Below are 23,666 nucleotides of genomic sequence, written 5' to 3'. Positions count from 1 at the left end.
GACATATCTATGTTCATTTATGTCGGAAATCTGCTCGTATACGCCCCATCTTTTTTTTAAGTTAAAAAAAAATATTGAGTTGCGTTTTCCATATGCGGTCAATCCGAATGCACATCCCTACAATTCACTCTCCATTCCCTCAAGCACAAATTTAGATGATAAATCCTTTGGAGGACAAGGAAATACGTATTGCACCTGAATGAAACTCATCTTGAGCTATCAAAGAAAAGGAATGTATTAAATCTAAATGAGTAGATTTCTTTGCACTTGCAGATAAGTTATTTAGTCCTACAAAATATCTCAACACAAGTATAGTTTATGGTTTTCAGTTGAAAATTATGGAATCCATTCACACTGGGATACTTAAAAGGCACTGACAGCAATATGCATATTGTTCCCAATAGATTTTCTTTAACACTTACTTTGCCTTCTTTGGTTTTGTATTGATATCACCCAGGACCATAATATCTGAGAAATCTATCCGAAATTTGCTGAGCAATGTAGCCATCCTAAATTGACATAAAAAAAATAAAATCTGTAACTAAATATTTGTTGTGACATCATAAACCTTATTTGCAAAAAAACTTAGTGAGATTTCAAAAACCAAATTTAGACAAGAAAAAAAACATCACTGTAATCATCCTTAACCACATGCATTGAGTGTCCCTTAACCCTATTCTGCTAGGATATCTTTTAAAGTGAAATATTCTATATTAATTCCAGCTGTGATAATGGTTTTGAACAACAGATATTTTACAGAAATAAGTAAGAAAATTATTCCTTACCTGCTAATTTTCGTTCCTGTAATACCATGGATCATTCCAGACTGTGGGTTATGTTCCATGTCCAGCAGATGGAGTCAGAACACAAAATTCCCAGGGGAGGAACCATATAACCACGCCTCCCCTGTAACAGCTCTCAGTAACTAGACTAACAAAGCCCAAAAGAGAGAGACTAAAAAACAGAAGGATCAAGTAATCAAAGAAGGAATTGAAATAACCGCTGTCCAAATAAACAGCAACTAAATTCTGAACAGTGAACTTGCAAACAGCAGTGCGTGAACAAAAAAGACGCGCAGTATTCGAAATACAGAGTAAAAGATTGTTAAGTCAGGTAGGCAGGGATGTCCCACCAGCAAAACCCCCAAACTAAGGGAGGGTGTCTGGAATGATCCATGGTATTACAGAAACGAAAATTAGCAGGTAAGGAATAATTTTCTTTTCCCTGTACATACCAGGATCATTCCAGACTGTGGGATGTACCAAAGCTTTCCCATCACGGGTGGGCCGCAGACAGCCCTGCTCGTATTACCTTGTCTCCAAGCTGACCGCCCGACGGAGCACCGACATCCAGGCGATAATGTCTCGCAAAAGTATGGATCGACTTCCAGGTGGCCGCCCTACAAATCTCCTGAGTGGAGACGGAGCAGCTCTCCGCCCAAGATGTCACCTGGGCTCGAAGAGAATGAGCCTTGACAACCAGCAGAGGGGACTTACCTACGCCAAGGTTCGCCGCTATGATTGCTCCCTTCAACCACAGCGCTATAGATTGTTTGGAGGCCATGCAACCCTTCCGGGGTCCGGACCAGAGGATAAAGAGATGATCGGAGAGCTGAAAATCATTAGTCACCTCCAGATAGCGTATCAGAGACCGCCGTACATCCAGTCTACGCAGGTCTCCAGACTCAGAAGAGGCAAAAGATGGTAATTCCACCGATTGGTTGAGGTGGAATGCCGAAACCACCTTAGGGAGAAAAGAAGGAACCGTCCTCAGCGAAACTCCTTCAGGCATGAAACAAAGGTATGGTTCACGACAGGATAGGGCCTGCAGCTCGGAAATACGTCTTGCTGAACTGATTGCCACGAGAAAAATGGTCTTGAGAGTGACGTCCTTGATGGTAGCCAAGCATAGAGGTTCGAACGGCGAACCACAGAGGACTCTGAGAACCAGATTCAGATTCCACGACGGACAAGGTGGGCGAATCGGAGGCTTCAAGTGTTTAACTCCTTTAAGGAGACATCCGGATGCGAGGACAGAAACTCCTTATTTCCTCTGCGAAGAAAAGCCCCCAAGGCCGCCACCTGAACCCGAAGAGAATTGTAAGCAAGACCCAAATCCAAACCTGCCTGCAAGAAGGAATGGACTTGTGGCACTGAGGCCTGCATGGGAAGAATGTAATTCGCTCCACACCAATCCTCAAAGACCTTCCAGACTCGAACATAGGTAACAGAGGTGGACATCTTACGTGCTTTCAGTAGCGTTGAAATAACCGGCTCCGGATAACCGCGCCTTCTCAACTGAAGCCTCTCAAAAGCCAGGCCGCAAGACAGAAGCGATCTGCTTCCTTGAAAAATATTGGTCCCTGGCGTAGAAGACGTGGCAGCTGACCGAGACGAAGGGGACCCTCCACCGTCAAATTGTGCAGATCCGCGAACCACGGTCGTTGGGGCCACTCTGGCGCCACAAGGATCACCGGCCCTTGGTGTGCCTCTATCCTGCGGATGACCTTGCCCACGAGGGGCCAAGGTGGGAAAACATATAGGAGACAGTGGCGTGGCCAGGGTAGGACCAGCGCGCCCACGCCCTCGGCGCCGCGCTCCCACCTGCCGCTGAAGAAGCGGGCGGCCTTTGCATTTCCGGCGGTTGCCATTAGGTCTACGTGCGGTGTCCCCCATCGCCGTACTATTATCCGCATCGCCTGCTGCGAGAGCTCCCACTCTCCGGGATCCAAGTTTTGTCGGCTGAGAAAGTCCGCCTGTACGTTGTCCACTCCCGCTACATGCGAGGCCGCTAGTCGTTGGAGGTGAAGCTCTGCCCACTCCATCAATTTGTCGGTTTCCAGAGAGACCAACCGACTTCTCGTGCCTCCCTGGCGATTGATGTACGCCACTGTAGTCGCATTGTCCGATAGCACCCTGACTGCTTGATGGCATACTATGGGGAAGAAACCCTGTAACACCAGATGGACCGCCCTGGTCTCCAAGCGGTTGATGGGCCACTTCAACTGTTCCTCCGTCCATCGACCCTGGATTGAGCTGTCCCGACAGACTGCTCCCCAGCCTGTGAGGCTGGCGTCCGTGGTGATAATCACCCAATCCGGGTCCTCCAGCGACACCCCCCCTGAGCTAGGTGCCGCGGTTCCAGCCACCAATGGAGACTGATGAAGGTTCCTCTCGGAATCGGAAGGATTGCCTGAAAATCTCTAGACACCGGCTGCCACCGGGAGAGTAGGGATATCTGCAGAGGCCTCAGATGCACAAATGCCCAAGGAACCAGATCGATGGTCGAGGCCATGGTCCCCAGTACCTGCAGGTAGTCCCAGGCAGTGGGCGTCTCAAGCGCCACAAATCCTTGAATCTGCTGATGCAGAGAATGAGCTCTGTCCGCATGCAGAAAAACCCTGGCATTCTTGGTGTCGAAGTGAGCTCCCAGAAAATCCAACGACTGGGACGGGACCAGGCTGCTCTTGGTGACGTTGACAATCCATCCCAGAGATTGCAGAAGTTGTACCAATCTGTCGACTGCGAGGATACACTGCGCTCGTGACTTTGCATGGATGAGCCAATCGTCTAGGTAAGGATGCACAAGGATGCCTTCCTTGCGCAAGGTTGCTGCCACTACCACCATGATCTTCATGAAAACCCGTGGAGCTGTGGCCATGCCAAAGGGAAGAGCGCGAAATTGGAAGTGTCGACCCAAAATTTTGAAGCGTAGGTAATGCTGATGAGCTTGACAAATTGGTATGTGGAGATACGCCTCCGTGAGATCCAACGAAGCCAAGAATTCTCCCGGATGAACTGCCGCTAACACTGAACGGAGTGTCTCCATGCGGAAACGAGGAACTCTGAGGGACCGGTTGACCTGCTTGAGGTCCAGGATAGGACAAAAAGTACCTTCCTTCTTGGGAACCACAAAGTAGATTGAATAATGCCCCCGGCCCAGTTCGGCGGCTGGCACCGGCACTATGGCCCCCAATTGAAGAAGACGATCAAGGGTCTGCCGCATGGCTCCCTGTTTGATTAAGGACCCGCAAGGGGAAAACAGGAACCGGTCCCGAGGAGCGCAAACAAAATCCAAAGCGTAGCCACGTCTTAGAATATCCAGAACCCATTGATCCGACGTGATTTGGACCCACTCTTCATAGAAGAGAGCAAGGCGACCCCCCAGTCGAGGGACCTCCTCGCGGGTCCGTCTGGCATCATTGGGTAGATTTAGCGGATGCACCAGCACCCTGCGCTTCCTTACCCTGGCGGCGCCCACGAAAGGGCCAGTTCCAGGAGTGCGAACGAGAAGAGGGAGCCCGAGGTGGCTGTTGCCTCTGAGGACGCGCTCTCCGCTGGTTACGATAACGGTTTCTGGAGTAATTATATGATCTTGACCAGGGGTCGGGAACCCATGGCTCGCGAGCCAGATATGGCTCTTTTGAGGGCTGCATCTGGCTCGCAGACACGTGTCGCCATACTTCGCGGTTCCCCGCTGACCCAGCTGCTCCCCGGTCTTCCGCCGCCCGGGCTTAAAATGCTGTCAGCCCGGGCGGAACGCGGCAGGACAGCTGGAGTCAGCGGCACCGGCGTGCTCTCTTCTCCTCCCCCCCCCGCGGCCCGGAAGAGGAAGTGGAGAGCATCGGGTGCCTGCGCGGGAAGAAGAGACCACACTAGCGTGGTCTCTTCTTCCGCGCAGGCACTCGATGCTCACCACTTCCTCTTCCGGGCCGCTGGGGGGAGGAGAAGAGAGCACGCCGACTGGAGTCATCCGGGTGCCTGCGCGGGAGTCATCGGGTGTCAGCCGGGTGCCAGCGCTGGAGTCATCGGGTGCCTGCGCGGGTCTTCCCGCGCAGGCACCCGATGCTCTCCACTTCCTCTTCCGGGCCGCGGGAAGAAGAGAGCACGCCGGTGCTCTCTTCTTCCCGCGGCCCGGAAGAGGAAGTGGAGAGCATCGGGTGCCTGCGCGGGAAGAAGACTGCAGCGCGGCTCGGAGGAAAATGAAAATCTTCAACCGCGGCCGATGGGACTCCGCCTTCGCCTCCGCGAGGGCTGAAAATGAAGGAGGTAGCGTTGGGAGGTGGCTGCTGCTGCCGCGAGTTCCCGGGGGGGGGGGGGAGAGAGAGAGTGAATGAGCGAGCAAGCATGTGTGTTTGAGATCCTGTGTGTGTGAGTGAGAGATTGCATGTATGTGAATGATTGAGAGCCTGTATATGTGAAAGAGAGTATGTCTGTGATTGAGATCCTGCCTGTGAGAGAGAGAGCAATGAATGTAAGTTTACCATTGGGAACCTGTATGTGTAAGTTTGTAATTGAAAACCTGTTTGTTTGAAAGAGTATGTGTGTATGATTGAGATCCTTGTGTGTGAGAGAAATCATGTGTATGTATGATTAAGAGCCTGTGTGTATAAGTAAGAGAGAGATCATGTGTGTCTGTGTCTGATTGACAGCTGGTTTAGGTGATGGAGCATGTGAGTATGTGATTGAGAGCCTGTGTTTAAATGAGAGAGAGAGAGGACATGTTTGTAAGCATGTGAATGAGAGTCTGTGTGTGAGAGAAAAGACAGCATGTATTTATGTGATTGAAAGCCTGTGTGTGTGTAAGCGTGAAAAGATAGACAGCATGTGTGTAAATGTGTAATTAAGAGCCTATATAAGTGAGAGAGAAAAAACATTTGTATATGTGAGTGACTGAGAGCATGTGTGTATAGGTGTGTCATTGAGAGCCAGTGTGAGAGAGAGCGCTGGTATGTGACTGAGAGAGGAGAAAGTTCCAAGCAAACCACCCCACCTCCTGCTAATTCAGAACAATCTCAGGACACCTGGATATCAAACGTTCCCAGGTATGCAGAGCAAAAAAATTTTTGTATCCTTATTATTTTTCATTACTGGATCTTTGTGTCTGCTATTTTGAAATATTTTGTTGGTATCTGGAAATGTTTTATATGAGTTTTTAATTATTGGATATTCCACTCATCAGCTGTTTCGAAATATGTTCTTTTTGTTAGTACAGTTTTACTGCTGATGATTTTATATTTCTTGATTTGTTTTATAAGGATGTGTGATGTTTCTTTTTTCCTTTGTTACACTGCATACAGAGACTCTGGCTTGTTGCAGTTTCCAATTCAGTTTTTGTCTGCATGCTTCTTGTTATGCGTTTTGGTCTCTTTATTCTATGTTAGGTGAGGGACAGCACGTGATTCAGGTGAGGTTTTCTGCTGGCGTGTAGTTTCTGTGTAGGACTCTATAGCAGCCTGACTTGGTCCGTTTTCCTAATAGGAGATGTATTGGTGTCTTAAGGCCTGGTGTAATATTTTCAGAGACTTATTGTACTTTAAAAGTGTGATCTTACATAAAATGCACACATTTACTTGTATTTAGTTTTAAACATATTGTATGGCTCTCATGGAATTACATTTTAAAATATGTGGCGTTTATGGCTCTCTCAGCCAAAAAGGTTCCTGACCCCTGATCTTGACGAACGGGGTCGATCTTCGGGCAACTTGTGCACCGCGTTCTCATTAAGGGACTTGATGATCTGATCCAAGTCTTCACCAAAAAGATACCTACCCTTAAAAGGAAGGGACCCCAAACATGTCTTGGAAGAGGCATCAGCCGACCAAGTGCGAAGCCAAAGGAGCCGACGCGCTGAGACCGCCGCCACCATGGTTTGGGCTAGGACCTTAAAAGATCATATAAGGCATCCGCTCCATAGGCAACAACGGCTTCCAGTCTGTCCGCCTGGTGAGCCTCAGCGTCTGGTAAGGACTGAGAGGTGAGAAGCTGCTGCACCCACCGAAGACCCACTCGCTGTGCGAGGGAACTGCAGATAGCCGCCCGCATCCCTAAGGCTGAGACCTCAAAGATATGCTTGAGGTAAATCTCCAGCTTCCGATCCTGCATATCCTTCAACGCCGTCCCTCCAGTGACAGGAATAATGGTATGTTTTGTGACCACTGATACCGCAGAATCTACGGCGGGAACTTTGAGAATTTCCAAAAAATCGGCCGGCAGAGGATACAATTTTTCCATGGCTCTACCGACCCTAAGGTTGGCCTCCGGGGAATCCCATTCCTGAGTGATCAACTGCAAGATCCTGTGATGAGTGGGAAAAGACTTGGCTAGAGGCCGCAGTCCTGTTAGGAGTGGGTCCCCCTTCTTGAGAGCCGGGTCAGGCCCCACCGGTTCTGGAGGGGGATCAATATCCATTTCCTGGAGGATGTAGGGAATGAGGTCATCTAACTCCGCTGCTTGGAAGATGCGGAGGACCCTAGGGTCGTCGCCCTCCACCTGGGCCGCCAAGGTGGGGTCGTCCACGTCAGGGTCCTGGGATTGTCCTTCCCCCAGCGAAGTCTGTATTATCGATGGTGTCCTGGTAGGGCCACGAGAAGTCCCCGCTCCCCCGCCTACTAAAGAGGGGCGAGTCTGAGGGAGGGTCCCACCCAGGAGGGGGGTAGGACATGGTATCTTGGGGGGAGAGGGTCCCCAGGTCCCGAAGGTCGTGTCTCTGCTCTGAAGAAAAGCCCTGTGCATCAGGACTATGAATTCAGGGGAAAAGGCCTGGCATCCTGAGGGGTCACCCCCCGGGGGATCCCCCCTCTGCCTACCAGGATTAGACTAAGGATCTAAAACGGGCCTAGAAGTGGGGAATGGATTATCCGTGTCCTCCTCAGAAAGCGTGGCATCAGAATCTTGCAACAAAATGGCCGCTGTTCCCGCGTTGAGAGGGAACAGGGCCTGGTGCTTCCTTCCCACGCAGTCTGCAGCTCGAACGTCCTTGTTAGTAGCTGGCGCACATTCCCCCTCAGGGAAACCGCCTGAGCACAGACTCTCTTCAGAAAATAATCTGGCCCTGTTGGAGCCCTCAAGGCGCCGCGGACTGCATCGCTGTAGGGAGAGAGAGAGGGGGGGAGGCTCTACAGGTGGCTCGTGCCTAAAATGAGCGCCGACCCGGCAACGGACGCTTGCCGCGGACCCCCACCGACCTGAAGAAGAACTGACGGGGAATTAACCTCCCGACAGCAGGCGGCCCCGGGGAATGGTGCTTCGCGGGGCCGCAGGTCGGGACGTCGGTCGCTCCCCAAAAGGGAGGGGGGAAAACCTGGGTCAGGAGGGAGAAGCCGGCGCTACCGACTTTCACCTCAGAAAGCCGAACGGAGTCCAAAAAATTGCAGTCTTCTGCTGAAAAAGAAGATGAAACAAAAATACACTTACCCCAACTGAGCCCTCAGTGAGGAAAATGAGAAAAGAAAGAAAGAAAACAGGCAACAGCCTGTCAAGCAAGTCACCAGGCTAGAGAGCGATGGAGCCAGCACCAGCGGAGAGCTCTCCCCCTGCTGTAAGGGGAGCCGCAGGCCCGGCAAGCCGCCTGCCGGGGCATGGTCTGCCGCGGAGCGGGAAGGAAAAGCCCGCAAAGAAAAAACTGCACCGAGCCCTCCCCTGATCGCTGCGCAAACCAGTCACCCGACCGCGAGGAGCGAGAGAGAGAAAGACGGCAGGGAACAGCACAAAAAGAAAAAAACAGGCACTCACTTTTTTTTTTTTTTTTAAACTTTACCTTGGATCCGGAGCCAGCTGGGGGGAGTGAGCCGGGATCCCCGGTATCACCCCCAGAACTGCAAGTGCCGGTATATGGGGATCCCCCACTCCTCGGCAGCCTCAACCAGGGGGAACAGTCCCCTCAGGACCTTACCCTCCCCTGGGAGGCTGGGACTGGGACCAGCAGGCAAGCCTCTGCGGTCCTTCCCCTCCTTACAACAGAAAACACCTACCTTCTAGCTAACTTTTTTTTTTTTTTTTTTTTTTTTTTTAAATCTACCACCTAAAAACCTAGGTTCAACACAGACTGTAGGTTTGCACCCTCTCCACCTGCTAGGAGACAGAAGAATACTGCCATACTGTAGGTGGCACCAGCCTAGATATAGGCGGAGTTTGGTTTTGTAAACTTCTGTCTCCATCTGCTAGAGAGGGGGCAAAACCCAGGAGTCTGGACTGATCCTGGTACGTACAGGGAATACCTGTTCATTGAATTATTAATGTCCTGCATTTTTCTTATTTCCAGTTTGGCTATTACAGTACTGTACTTAGTGTAGTAATTAAAAATCTACTTGCAAATATATTGTGTGTGTTTAAATTTTAAAATGATATATGGGGGTGACAAAGAAGTTTATTTATCTGAACTACTGCCCCTTCCCCTCTTCAGCATCCCACATTCCTCCCCCCATCTCCTCTCTCTCTTGCTCTCTCCACCCTGGTCCCATCCCCCCTATCTCCCTGCTCCCAACCCCTTCCCCTCCACTCTTCAGGTTCTCTCCCTCTTGCCCTAAAAACCCTACCCACCTAACCCAAGAAAAGCAACAAAGGCTCAGGGGCCCCAACATAATACCATATTATGTGGATGCTGTCAAGATTGTCATTTTCTTGTGAAGGGAGTTACGTAACATTACAGCCTTCATGCCCCAAAACAAAGACTGGGCTTGTCTTAGTCTGGGAGGAAATGCATGTCTGTTTCTAGTGCTCCAGGGTTGTATTGCATGCAAAGTCTGGCTTCTTGAGGTTATAATTATAGCTGTTTGCATATTTTTGTTTTTAATTTGTGATCTATTTTGTATTTGTTGGGGGTCATTTTGCATATGACTAAGGTGAGGTATTCTGCTAGCATGTAGTTTCTTTGTAGGGATCTGTGGCAGTCTTGTTCATTATGCGTTACTAACAGGAGATCTAGGGTTCGGAGTAATATTTGCAGTATTGCCTAATCATAGGTAGAGTTGTTGCTTTTATGAGTTAGTGCTGCTGTAGTATGGCAGGTTTGCTACATTATGTGCTACATTTATTTTCCCAGGATTTTGTATTATTTCAGCATGTGCCCTGTAGTGGAGGAAATGTATGCTTCCGTTACTTAGATGACACCAGAATTATTTTGTATGGTGAGATGTAGGGGAAAATATTCAACTCTGTCCCCATTGTTAAAGGACTGTATATGTGTTCAGGGGTGGTCTGTGATCACAAATAGTCACTTAGTACTGACTTTTCTATTAGTAATGCTATTTTTGTTGTTTTCTTTTTTACCAGTATGTCTGGGTTTCTAGCATCAAGCATTTAATTGTTTTGGGAATGAATTATACTTTGATTTATGCAAAGAATGTATGTGAGATAGAATAATTAACAGTAAAACATTGGCAGTGGAAATGTGGATGGAGCTGGGGTGGAGCTTTGTTTCTCCCTCTCCCCACCCACCAAACCTAAAAGGCGTTCCACTGCCCCTGCTAGTATGCTCAACACTTTTTGATCCAAGCAAGAGGTGAATGAATGCAAGATCTTATGTCTGACTTTTTTTTTTTTTTTACACTTTAAGGTAATTTAATCATAAATGTTTAGAAAAGATATGCAAATACAGTAGCTAGGGTTGAAGCCTTGAAGATTAACTCCTTTGCTCACAAGTTTTTAACTTGTTCTAATTGAACCCCTTTGTAAGTGCTGCATCCAACATATGCACAATATGTTTCTACCCAGAAAGCCATTTAGAAATTAAAACTTCTCATACAGATGTTTCCATAAACTTACGCTCTTCTATCATGATCTATCCTGTTGATTTTTCCACCGATAAACACTCTGATTTTACATTCTTTCCACTTTTTCTTGGTAGTTAGCAGATAAGGGATCAGCAATGTTAAGCCTGTGTTAGAAAGGAAACCAGCTTACATCAAACTGCTTATATGCAATGCTGAAAACTCTAAAGCTTACATAAAAATGAATAACTAGTAAATACAAAAAGCAGAAATATATCTAAATCAAAGGGGTACAAAACTACTGAACTCAGCTTGTCTGCATGGATTAAAATATATTTTTCACTCTGCAGCCACATAAGTAAAAGTCACACTAAGAAGAAAGTGAAGCAAAAGAATTCAGAATCATTTAACTACAAACAGGACAGTTCTAGCAGCTTTATTGGTCCAGGAGAAAACTGGAGTTGTATCTGTGTAGTTTGCTGTTGCTCCACTGGGGAAGCCTCCTGCAGAGTTGGCAGGAGGCAAGTATTGGATGGAGCAGAGACTTAAGTATAAGGCCGACAGCAGGAGCCAAGATAGGTTTGGGTTTTGAGTACCAGAGTGGTACAGGCAGCAAGGAAAAGGTTCAGTAGCAATAGCAGCAGCAAAGTAAGATTGAGTGTAATATGGCAATTTTATGGAGTAACAGAAGGCATGAAAGAAATTGCTGGATAAGAAGTGGCATCAACAACAGCTAGAAACAGGGACAAATTAAGGAGCAATGGCAGTAATGGGGGACTCAAGGAATGCACTAGAGCAGGTAGGAGGGATGAGGACAGAATGAGGTGACAAAGGAACAAGGATCAAAAGAAGTGGCAGCAGCAGCAGCATGAAGTGAGTCTTGGGGACAGTGGATTAGAGAAATGGTGTCAGCAACATGAAGTGGGGGGAAAAAAGTGACTGCTAGGGAGATAGTGGAGGTAAGTGGCTACAAGTGTATGGGAATTCTGGAGGGAGGAATGGCTGAAACTGCAGAGTGGTTGGAGTGGAGGTGACTGGAGGTAATGCCTAGTAAACAATTTATTTATTTAAAGACTTTTCTATACTGATATTAGTGGGGACATCATATCGGTTTACAGCAGAACTACAGAGTGGAGATTACAATGAACAGGTATCGGGGAGGGCTCACATAAGAACAAATAAATAGCAAGGAAATAAAAGAGTACAAACGCGTGGGGCTGCTTGGATGTTTTCTGATTAACAGTGGAGTTCTCCACAGACATTTATTGGGTGAAAATTATATTAAGCAAAAAAGAGAAATGTACCTTTGCATGATGCTTTTAGTATGCTATTGTCAACATTTATATATTTGGACACAACAATTGATTCAGAGTTTAGTATGCAAACTCAGATTATTTATTTATTTTATTTAAAGTTTTTTCTAGACCGACATTCGTTGGGAACATCACATCGGTTAACAAAGAACAGGATATGCAGCGAAGGTCTATACAAGGAACTGCGAACAATATAAAATAATGCAAAACAATAAATAACGTTGAGCAGATTGCTTAGGTTACAGGGCATTGAACTTCAGTGCCGGGAAAAATAGTGGAAACTATTCTCAAGATCAAAATTGTAGCGCATATAGAAAGATATGGTTTAATGGAACACTGTCAACATGGATTTACCCAAGGGAAGTCTTGCCTAACAAATCTGCTTCATTTTTTTGAAGGGGTTAATAAACATGTGGATAAAGGTGAACCGGTAGATGTAGTGTATTTGGATTTTCAGAAGGCGTTTGACAAAATCCCTCATGAGAGGCTTCTAAGAAAACTAAAAAGTCATGGGATAGGAGGCAATGTCCTTTCGTGGATTACAAACTGGTTAAAAGACAGGAAACAGAGAGTAGGATTAAATGGTCAATTTTCTCAGTGGAAAAGGGTAAACAGTGGAGTACCTCAGGGGTCTGTACTTGGACCGGTGCTTTTCAATATATATATATATATATAAATGATCTGGAAAGGAATAGGACGAGTGAGGTTATCAAATTTGCGGATGATACAAAATTATTCAGAGTAGTTAAATCACAAGCAGACTGTGATACATTACAGGAGGACCTTGCAAGACTAGAAGATTGGTCATCCAAATGGCAGATGAAATTTAATGTGGACAAATGCAAGGTGTTGCATATAGGGAAAAATAACCCTTGCTGTAGTTACACGATGTTAGGTTCCATATTAGGAGCTACCACCCAGGAAAAAGATCTAGGCATCATAGTGGATAATACTTTAAAATCGTCAGCTCAGTGTGCTGCAGCAGTCAAAAAAGCAAACAGAATGTTAGGAATTATTAGGAAGGGAATGTTTAATAAAACGGAAAAAGTCATAATGCCTCTATATCGCTCCATGGTGAGACCACACCTTGAATACTGTGTACAATTCTGGTCGCCGCATCTCAAAAAAGATATAGTTGCAATGGAGAAGGTGCAGAGAAGAGCAACCAAAATGATAAAGGGGATGGAACAGCTCCCCTATGAGGAAAGGCTGAAGAGGTTAGGGCTGTTCAGCTTGGAGAAGAGACTGCTGAGGGGGGATATGATAGAGGTCTTTAAGATCATGAGAGGTCTTAAACGAGTAGATGCTACTCGTTCAAGGACTAGGGGGCATTCCATGAAGTTAGCAAGTGGCACATTTAAGACTAATCGGAGACAATTCTTTTTCACTCAACGCACAATAAAGCTCTGGAATTTGTTGCCAGAGGATGTGGTTAGTGCAGTTAGTGTAGCTGGGTTCAAAAAAGGTTTGGATAAGTTCTTGGAGAAGTCCATTAACGGCTATTAATCAAGTTTACTTAGGGAACAGCCACGGCTATTAATTGCATCAGTAGCATGGGATCTTCTTAGTGTTTGGATAATTGCCAGGTTCTTGTGGCCTGGTTTGGCCTCTGTTGGAAACAGGATGCTGGGCTTGATGGACCCTTGGTCTGACCCAGCATGGCAATTTCTTATGTTCTTATGAATTAAAGCTAGAAAGTAAAGGGGGGAGAAAATAAGGGGGAGGATGTCATACATTCATGATTTACAAATACGAATAAAACAATGAATAACATAGGGCAAATTGCTTAAGTTACAGGGCATTTAACTGAGGAATTAAAGCTAGAAAGAAAAGGGGGGAGAAGACAAGGGGGGGAGGAAGTTATACATTCATTATTTACAAATATGAATAAGGTGACAAATTGTAGATTACAAATGTAGTGAGATTTTCATTTTTGCAGCTGTGGGCTATTTGCAACTTTCACCCATATTTACAGAGACAATTTGCCATCTTTGATATACATTGATCAATACCTGTTTAGATTACTGCCAACTCATATGCAGGACTCAAAGATCCAGTTGCATAGATTACATCTTATCCAAAACACTGACTGACAAGGAGTACCGCTAAGTTTAGTTTAAAGCCCTAGCCTTAGTCCTTATTTAACTAACTTCCATACCTTAGAGATTCCTTAGAAGTTTTTATTGCCATGAAATCACTGCATTCCTCTGAAGAGACTTTTCAATGCACTCCTCTCTACTGAAAGAGGTTAAACTGACGAAAAATGGAAAGAAATCTTTTTCGTAGTAGGGCATAATTTGTGCAACACAAATCCAAAGAAGTCAAGACTCTCTGGAAGATCTGGGTTTTAAGAGGTGGGGAAAATAAGTAAAGCCTGGCTCTTTAATTTAATATTCAGTGGAGTAATACGAGTTAATTTAAGAATGGACATTACATGGAATTGGGACATTACTGTTTCTTTTTAATACAGTTATTTATTGATTTTAGTATGTTATTGTATTAACCTTATGAAAATTTGCAAAACTATTTAGAGTTGTGTTTGGGGGGGGGGGGGGGGGAGGGGTAGACTGTCCATGAGTGGGTTAGAACATTATGGATATTACATTTGTTTGTCTATTTTCCGCTTTTAGCTTTTTACTTTGTTTTATGATATAATATTAAAGATGCATACTCTGGGATGAGTTAGGTTTTCCTATTCGTGGGCTAGGTTTTATGTATTAGAATAATACATTATAGTAAAAATTACAAAAAGTAACAAGATAAAGTTGATATTTTATGTTATTGCTTACTATTTTGTGTTTTTAGATTTCTGGTTTATTTACTGTTAGCTAGTTAGGCAGCTGTCAATTGTTTTAATGTTTCTGACTGTAATCATTGTTGTATGACCCTTTTTGTTTTCTAAATTGCAATTACAGTTGAATGTTTTATTCTCCACTTTGAGACCAGATTGGAAAGATGGATTATAAATCTAAGCAATTACCATTATTTTATTTTATTTATTTGGACTTTTTGACTGCCATTCCCAAAAACCGTGAAACTGAATGTTAGTGAGTCTAGAAAGATTTACAAGAGGGTCATAAAATAAAGCCCTAATGTTGTCACTCAGCCAGGAAAATTAACTATAAAAGCAGGCCAAGATACCAGTTTGAAAACATCCATCACCTTTACGGCATTCAAATTGCAAAAAAAATACTTTAATTTGAATTTTAATATGTGGCAGGCCCAGTGATTTTGTTAGAGTTTTAAAGTAGGTCTTGGAGAAAGATCTGGAGACCACTGGTTTATATTTAAGACTTTTCAGCAGCAAAATTTTGTCTAGAATAGCTAGCAAAGTCCCTAAAAATAAAAACAAAAAAAAATCAAGTTTGCTTACTGTAAACGGTGTTTTCCATAGATAGCAGGATGATTTAGCCATGTTCTCTCTGGGTGACATTATTCGACGTCACGAAGGTGGAGCTCTCTCTCCAAGACTGTAGAGTTTTGGTTGTGCGCCTGCGCAACTCTTCCTGCGCACTGTCTGCCGGTCTCTTCAGTTGATGATAAAGCTCATTCCATGCAGTAATGTAGATGGCTGCCCAGGGATGAAGGCGGGATCACATGGCTAAATCAGTCTATCTATGGAAAACACAGTTACGGTAATCAAAGTTACTTTTTTCCATCAATAAGCAGACTGACTTAGCAATGCTCTCAGAGTCACAAGTTTAGGGTTGCCTTGACTTGTATGAAAACACCTTGCATTCATGCTTTTTAGGAGTTAGACATTTCTTATTTTACCATTCTTTCCTTTTATTTTTTTTGCAACCCGTCCTCCTTGTGGATAGTGTCTTCAAGTTCTTGTCATGTGGATTAAGACTGCTGATCCCACCAAGCTGTCAGCTGCTGAGTGTTGGTCGAGACAATAGGGGGATGCGAACGTATGGATCGATGACCATGTAGTTGCTTTACAGATATCCTGAATTGGAATGTTATAGAGATGCGTTCTGGAGACGGCTGTTGCTCTCACTTGGTGAATTTTAATGGAACCCTCCAGTTTAGCGGTGTGTGCAGAGTGTCCACCTGGCCTATAAGACGATGTCCTCCTTACTGGATCCGGATGGTAGTATTTTGGGCCTGGGGACGAATTTTTTGGAGCGGTCATTGTTGTGTGGAGCAAAGGGAGCATAAATTCCCATCATCGTTGATCCCTCCTTCAGCCTGGCAATCTTCGCAGTCAGTTACCTCGTGAGCAAGGAAACATCGGGCAGTAGTCCCGACAGGAGGCCTGGTCTTGTTCAGGCCCGAGGCATAAACAATAATTATGCCCATCAGTGATGGACAATCTTGCTGCACTGGCAATATTTAAATCCTGGTGACTTGCAGGACATATTAGTATTGAAAAGTGCTGTTTTGGGCTTCACTATTGTGAAGGAGTTGAAAAAAAGGAGAGAAAAAAATGGAAATGTCTGCATAGCCATGAGGAGGTGCAAAAAAAAAAAAAAAAAAAAAAAGAGAGGAGACTGGCAGAGAATGCGTGGGAAGAGCTGGACAGGCAAACAAGCAAAACTCTGCAATTTTGGAGAGATAGCTCCACCCCTGTGATGCCAAATGAAGTCACGTTAACATGGTTAAGTCAGCTTGTTTATTGACTGATAAAACATTTATAGGCTTTCCTAAATGCATGAAATAGAAAACGGCAACAAGAGATGAGTTGAGGAAATCAGAAGGATATTGTGATCTGTGGTAAAAATATTGCTCTAATTTCATTTTGCTTGAAATCTATAACTGTTCACATTGGTCAAGAGTTTTAAAATATTTCATTAGTAAGTATCTTTTCTCATAATAGTTCAAACTTACCTCCATCATCAAAAAGCCACCATACATCAATAGTGCTTTTGCCTTGCTTCTTTTTAAACAGTTTGCTAGCATCAAGTAGTCTTTGGTCAGTTATGTTTAAAGGAGTAGCTGGACCTTTGGATTCTGGTGTTTAAAAAAGAAGCCAAAAACAATAGAAATGACAAAAAAAAGAAAACAAAAAACTATTACACAGTTTCAATTTCTAAACAGTATATATGTTTTGTTATTCATGTGTGTGTATTCACACAATTTGTTTTCATATGGTAAACTCATCTCTGAATATTGAAAATGTTAATGTTTTACTGCTGTACTTCGCTTTGGGCCTGATCAGGGTAAGACAGATTATAAAATTTCAAGAAACTAAACTAAAATGGCTCTTAAAATACATAGCACTGCAAATATCCAAGGATCACATATTTAGAAAATAGGTTTTGTTAACTTTATGTCTTTTAAATCCCTTAATTTGTATGAATATTTACATACAACTTAGAACTATAAACTGTCTTTGAAATTAATTAATTTCTTCTACAGGTCCCCCTTATAACATTTATAAAGTTTCAATTGTGATCCAATCATCTGTTCCTACAGAACTAAGTCATGAGTAGGAAATTAGTATTTCAAATGACAGCAGGCAACAGAAAACCTAAGAACAAAAATAATGGTCTTATGCAAATAGCTTTAAGAATAAAAGGAAAGCAATTTTTATGTGCTTAATACATTTTTATAAATTTCATTTTTTGGCCATTCCATTTTTTTTTTTTTACAAACAAATCTCAATTTGTTTTAGTGCTTTGGTTATACAGTTTATATATCAATTTCTAAGTCATTTACAGATACTTTGTAACAAGGCACTCCAGTATGACTGCCTGTCAACAAGCAGGCATGAATAAGCCAAATATGTGTGGGTGATGTCATTGATGGCACTAACACAGCCTCATTTCTCCTAAGCTCAGTAATGCTTTATAGAGCATGTGTGGAAACTCCATTGTGCACATGCTCCTTCGCGAGTCCCTCAGTCTCTATTTATCCAAACTATCACACAGATTTCCATTCTCTCTTTCAAACTTTTCTACCTCGAGGCCTAGTGCTTCCTTGTTGTTTGTCTTGTTGCTAGCATTTTTACACGCTGCCTCAGTGAAACCCCTCCAACAGAATTTTTAAGTTCTAGGTAAAAATTATATATGAAGCCAGAGAAACCCAAGGCCAGGAAGCCCACAGTAAGCACGCTTAAGGGCTGCATCTGTGGGTGCTGTATGTCCATCACAAATACATCTATTATCGATGCTTGACCTGGACCACAATGCCTTCAAACTGTTATATCTGTGGTCGCATGTCTGCCAGGGTGCAGCAGTATAGTGCCTGTAAGATGAAGTCCATTCAAAAGGTGCTGATGGGTAAGAGCCCAAAGTATTGGCATTAGACCAAGCAGAATAGCCACTCTTCATCATGAAGGCTCCAGGCACAAGGAGTTCAGGCGAAACTTCCCCCTTCTAGATTCCCCACCTATATGGGACTGCTCCCCTTCCCCTGGAATCAGACTCCAGATTCATACCAGGTGAGATGGTGAAAACTCCTGGCACCTAAGCAGCAAGGGGAGCCCCTCTTCGGGGCTATCCTCATTGGATCCATAAAGCGAATTGATACCACTGCAGAAGTGGGCCCCCTTTAATGCCAAAAAGGGATGCAGCCTCTTGGGTGCAGGTGCCATTCTCATTTCTGACACAGAAGATTCCCATGGCACTGAGTCACCTGTTCTACACAGACCCAGAGCAGACAAGAGCTCTGTGTGCGCCATTAGCATGGAGCATACATTCCAAGGCATTATCTACTCTTGGTGTGGCAATCTGCGGTGCTGGAGCAGTGCACTTAGACATGTAAGTTCAAGAGTCTCTTTGTGGATATCATGGTATGGAAAGAATTACCAGCGCTATCTACAGCGTGGAGTGCTAATCCTCAAAAATGACTGACAACTAGTGTACATGCAGCACCTTAAAGCCAACTGCCATCACAACTCTGATGCTGAGCTCTTCTTCAGCCTTACCATCAACTCTAACTGAAGACGAGCCCATCTAAGTTTCTGAGGAAACTCAGGCTCAGAGGGACTCCCAATCAGTGGGGAGCCCAATCATGAGAGCTAGTGAAAAATGTCTTTGCCTCCTTAACACCTAGAAACAGGAGAGCAAATTAGAGCCTCTACAGTCCAAAATGGAGGAAACATTCCTACGTAGTGTACTTGCTTCAAGTCCCATGCTGATGCATGATTCGCTGCAGGAGTTGTCGGCACTGGGTGTAAGTCATCAGGGAGGTCCTTTCATAGATCAGAGGATGAAGAAGTGGATTATCTGGTCCGAGCTCCTTACAGATGAGGCCAGATGAGCCCTCCACCTCAGTCGCTTTCTTTATTGGGGGCATGGATTTGTGTTCCCTCATGGTCAGGAGGTAGAGGCTGCTTCCTTGGGGATTCCATATAATCTCCTTCCAGACTTAACAGAGCATACCTTCCCTGAGACCACCCCCTTCCCCCAAGAGGATCTTTGCTACTCCAGATTCTTGGATAAATTGGCTAAGACTCTAAACATTAATTTTAGGAAAGAAAAAGGATCCAAGAATGGACATCTTAATGTTTTTTTCAGTTTCTGCAATTTCCAGCAAATTTTGTAGCTATCCTGGTTCATACGTTTTGCCAGGACCTCCAGATGAGGTTGCAGCAGATACCTATATCATGTTTCCCAGTGGCTTGGAAACTGGACAAAAATATTAGAGGATGATTTTCAAACCTATTCGCAGTACAGCAGTTATACATGTAAGTGGACGTGCAGAGTTTTACCCGAGTATTTTATGAATTGTGCTGTGAGAGTTGCAGTTTTATAAAATACCATGTACTTCTGCTCTGAAAGTATGCATGTATGTTTCAGTATACATGAATATTTGCAATACATTGAAAGTGCATACTTTATTTTAGAAATATACGTGCATATATTTTACGCATACACACAAAAAAAAAATATCATACGCACAAGTAAAAACCCAGATTTATATGCATAGGCAGATATAATTTTAAAATATGTGCGCGTACTTGAAATCACCAATTTGCCAATACTTTTCCCAGTTCACCCAGTCCATCTCCAGTTCACCTAGACCCTCTAATACTTCATCTAGACTTCCCATCCAAAAAAATAGCAGACATGTCTGATTTCACTTGTATTAGTCAATTAGCAGGTGTAAAAATGCACAAATAAGTTGGCTAATGTATATTGATAAACTTTTTTTTTTTTTTAAATAATTTCCATGCATACCTCTTGATCTTGCCAGGAATATCCTTAGACCACTTGTATTGCACCAGTAAATGAATATGCAAAACTAAAAATACACATGCAATTTTGATGTTCATAAAGTAGCATGTATGCGAGTACAGCTACTTACACATGTATATGATAACTTTCTGCATGTAACCGTTCTGAAAATTTACTAAAAAAAAAAAAATCAAGCCGCTCCTGATTTTGGGGTAGTCCAACTCCTGTACCACTTAATGGTGGCTGAGTCAGCAGTGAACTGTGCTAAGTGCTTCTGTGACCATTGCAAAATGCAACTGCAAAATGTAATAAATTTGGGGTGTGTGAGCTCGTAAGTGCTGTGGCGAAGTTGACGCAGCCTTGAGGGCAAATCCATGAGGCCTATGCCAGCAGCGGGCGAACAGTAAGCGTGATTTCTATCTCTCTTCTGTCAATCAGTGCAGGCTCCAATCCCATTTGGGATATCTTAGATGCTCGCCATGTAGGAGAAAGGCAGACTGCCATCCGCATTTGACATCACCGGCCCTCTTAGCATGGATGCTGAACACACAGTAGTCTGTTTCTTTTGAAGGAAACAGAGGATATACTGATTTTGGCTAGAACTAGGATTTAAACCAGGGGGTCCTACACTTTCAAGTGGGAAAGTTTTTCAAGATGATGTGAGACCAGCTGTTTGGATCCCTCCTCCTGTGGCCAGAGGGATTTATTTCAGTATAGTCTTCCTTTCATCCTCTAGCCTTAATATCTTGTCAAAGCTTATCTCAGCATATCATCAGTAAGTGAGGGGCTCCCTTGCATCTGTTGGTTTCCAAATTCATGAATGGATTGCGGCTTTTCAGGCATTGGGTCAGTAAACCTCCAGAGTCTTAGAGCTCAACTCATGAAACCTCATTTCAAACTTCTCGAGTTGGTGGACTTGACATTTCTCACTTGGAAAGTGGTCTTTTTTGTAGCCATCACTTCAACTCAAAGAGTGAATTGTAAGCTCTGGTCTTCTACTCACCATACTTGCAGTTTTTTCTACAACAGGGTGGTTCTATGTACTCACCCTTAAGTTCCTTCGAAAAGTCATGTCTGCATTCCTCATTAACTGAGCTATCTACTTTCTTCCAAAACCATATATGCACAAATTGCTTAGCCTGTGAGAGAGCCCTGGCCAATTTCATCGTCAAACTTCTCAACTGTTTGTATCCTTTGATCCCAACAGACTGGAAATGGCAATGGCCAAACACTGTCCAATTGGCTAGCTGACTGCATTGCATACTGTAGTATGCTGCCTGGCCTATAGATTCCAAAGCTGTCAAGACTCAAGTGAGAGCCATGGCAACTTCAGAGGCTCACTTCAGGGCCACTTCCATCAAAAGCATTTACAAAGCTGCTACCTGGTCATCTACGTACAACTTTATGTCCCTCTACTGTCTGGACATATTTCTAAGTGACAGCAATTTTGGACAAGCAGTTCTGTGCAGCCTGTACTCCCAGTAGTTCACTCTTATTTGGTGGGCTGGACTATCTAAGTACTTCTGCTGTGCAACCTTCATCTTGGGACTAATGGCTAATTCATGCCAGCTTTTTGACTGAGGTTTGAATTTCTACAAACCTGATTTCGTTTTGTCATTATGGGGTATTGTGTGTTGACTGAGGAGGGAAAAATGTGTATTATCCATTTTAGAATAAGGCTGTAATGTAACAAAATGTGGAAAAAATGAAAGGGTCTGAATACTTTCTGAATGCACTGTATGTTTACTTAATCCTAGTAAACCTTTATAAAAATTTGTAGGATGCTATAGCTTAAGGTTTTCAAATGTACTTATTGTACAAACAATTTAAATAAAATAGATGAGTTTAGATTTAAAATCTACAAAGCAGAAAGACATACAAAGTTTGAGAAATTATAAGTTTTTCTAATCTGAAAAACATAACTCGTGATTATTTAGAAAGCTACTATAAGCCTTCCCAGAATCTGCAGCTACCAAGACAGAATTAAAAAAAAAGAAAAAAGTGAAGTGTATATGAACAGCAATTGTACTGAATAATATCCACAAAGGGATGTTGCTATTATACTGTGTTTTAACCTGAGTGCTGTACAGAAAAGGAAAACCAATTATACTTAAATAGTGAATGTGTCAAAACAAACCCAGTACTACGGTAGTTCTGTACTCAAGACTGACAGCTGTCATAGTACTCAAACTGTTCTTAGCAAGTAGCGTTTGAATGCTATGGTAGCTGTCAGCCTGAGCAGGACCCAAGTGCCAAAGTTATTGAGGTAACAACAGATAGAAATGCTCTTATTGAGGACAATTTTCAAAATGTTTAAAATAATTTACCCACATAGATTAGCTGTCTGAAAATTGCCAACCCTCAAGATGGGTAAATGACCACACATTGTTCCACAATACACATACTTTTACTCGCATTGAAAGGCAACATTTCTAGGGATGTGTTAAGGTCAAGGAAGTTTTCAAAGCTACATACATTTTTACACGCACAAAAAGCAGATGCAAGTATGTGTGCGCACTTTGTACCCTCGGCAATTTTCAAAGTAAAAGTCCACATGCAATTTCACTTTGAAAATTAGGGCATAGCCCACAGATAAAAAGGATGATGCGAGGACTTTGTATCACTGCAGGCAGTTTGACAATTACCCACTATATCTATTTGCTTGTGACCTTTATGTTTTACTAACTACAGACTGCACCACCACTTGTATTTGACCTAATTAATTTCTCCTAAGATTCTAGATTTTCACCAGACCCATGTCTTAACATGCATAGGCTTTTTCTCGCTTGTTATCTAAATTTCTGAAATCATTAGTGTGTATAAAGCAAGATTCTAAAGTAAAGAGGAATTATGTACATTACTGCCTTATAGTTATTTATGTGATTGTATAGATGACTAATCACACCAGAGAAAGAGCTTCAAGCAAGTACTTGGTTGATTTTTGAAATATGTATGAGAATGAAAATAAATCTAACAATGTAAGTGAGCCACAGAAGATGGATGGTAAGATGGATGGATACAACAACAACTCTGCGGTCAGACTTCCCTATACTACTATACATTTTAAAAATATGTACTTTAAAACAAATAAGAGGAAGAATTAAAATGGCAAGTATTCATCTCAGTTCAACACATCACAAACACACCACTACATTAGAACATGTAAAGAAATTATAGGCTAAAATAATTTTTAAAAAGACAGAACATCCCCCAAAATGAGATTAAATAAAAAAGATGGAAAATGCCTGCCTTCTTTCAACAGAGGTTGTGTTGGAGTCTTGCCATCTTCTTCCTCATCTGGATTATGTTTAAAAAATACAAAATAATTGTTAGTCTCTTTTGTACTGTAAAAGTAAATAATGAAAAAAACAGCACATTAACAAAACACACTATGATGAGCAATCCATGAGAAAATAAACAAGCATTTAGGAAGCTCCAACTTCCTGCTAGACCAACACAAATCCATCATACAGTTTGCTCAGTTGAGTCCATACTGCTAAGGATATATACCAGCTGCCAGCCAAAGAGTGTGACTGCTTGTAAAGTATCACTCCTTATTCACAACAGTCTGTCTTGCTCCTTTGTACTCTACCATGATAGGCAGAAAAGAAAGCAACTTCCCCTCAACACTCATCCCCTCCCATGCCCAACCTCAAAACTCTGTAATCTAAATCAGTGGTCCCCAACCCTGTCCTGGAGGCCCACCAGCCAGTCAGGTTTTCAGGATATCCACAATGA

At 43.4% G+C, this 23,666-nt stretch overlaps 1 protein-coding gene across 1 annotated transcript in view; it reads right to left on the bottom strand.

Moving 5' to 3' along the window:
* Window positions 1-408: 408 nt before the first annotated feature.
* The window catches only part of LOC115082682 (solute carrier family 12 member 2-like), a 50,411-nt gene continuing 27,153 nt past the window's right edge, over window positions 409-23,666 (bottom strand). Inside the window, exons 4-7 of the mRNA XM_029586874.1 lie at window positions 23,178-23,225; window positions 16,636-16,758; window positions 10,545-10,656; window positions 409-509 (exon numbers count right to left, since the gene is read on the bottom strand). Of these exons, the coding sequence (XP_029442734.1) occupies window positions 419-509; window positions 10,545-10,656; window positions 16,636-16,758; window positions 23,178-23,225 (374 nt within the window). The 3' untranslated portion in view covers window positions 409-418. The remainder of the gene's footprint in view (window positions 510-10,544; window positions 10,657-16,635; window positions 16,759-23,177; window positions 23,226-23,666) is intronic.

The sequence above is a fragment of the Rhinatrema bivittatum genome, unplaced genomic scaffold, assembly GCF_901001135.1.
Source record: "Rhinatrema bivittatum unplaced genomic scaffold, aRhiBiv1.1, whole genome shotgun sequence".
Lineage (NCBI taxonomy): Eukaryota > Metazoa > Chordata > Amphibia > Gymnophiona > Rhinatrematidae > Rhinatrema > Rhinatrema bivittatum.
This window is presented reverse-complemented; position numbering and strand designations above follow the sequence as displayed.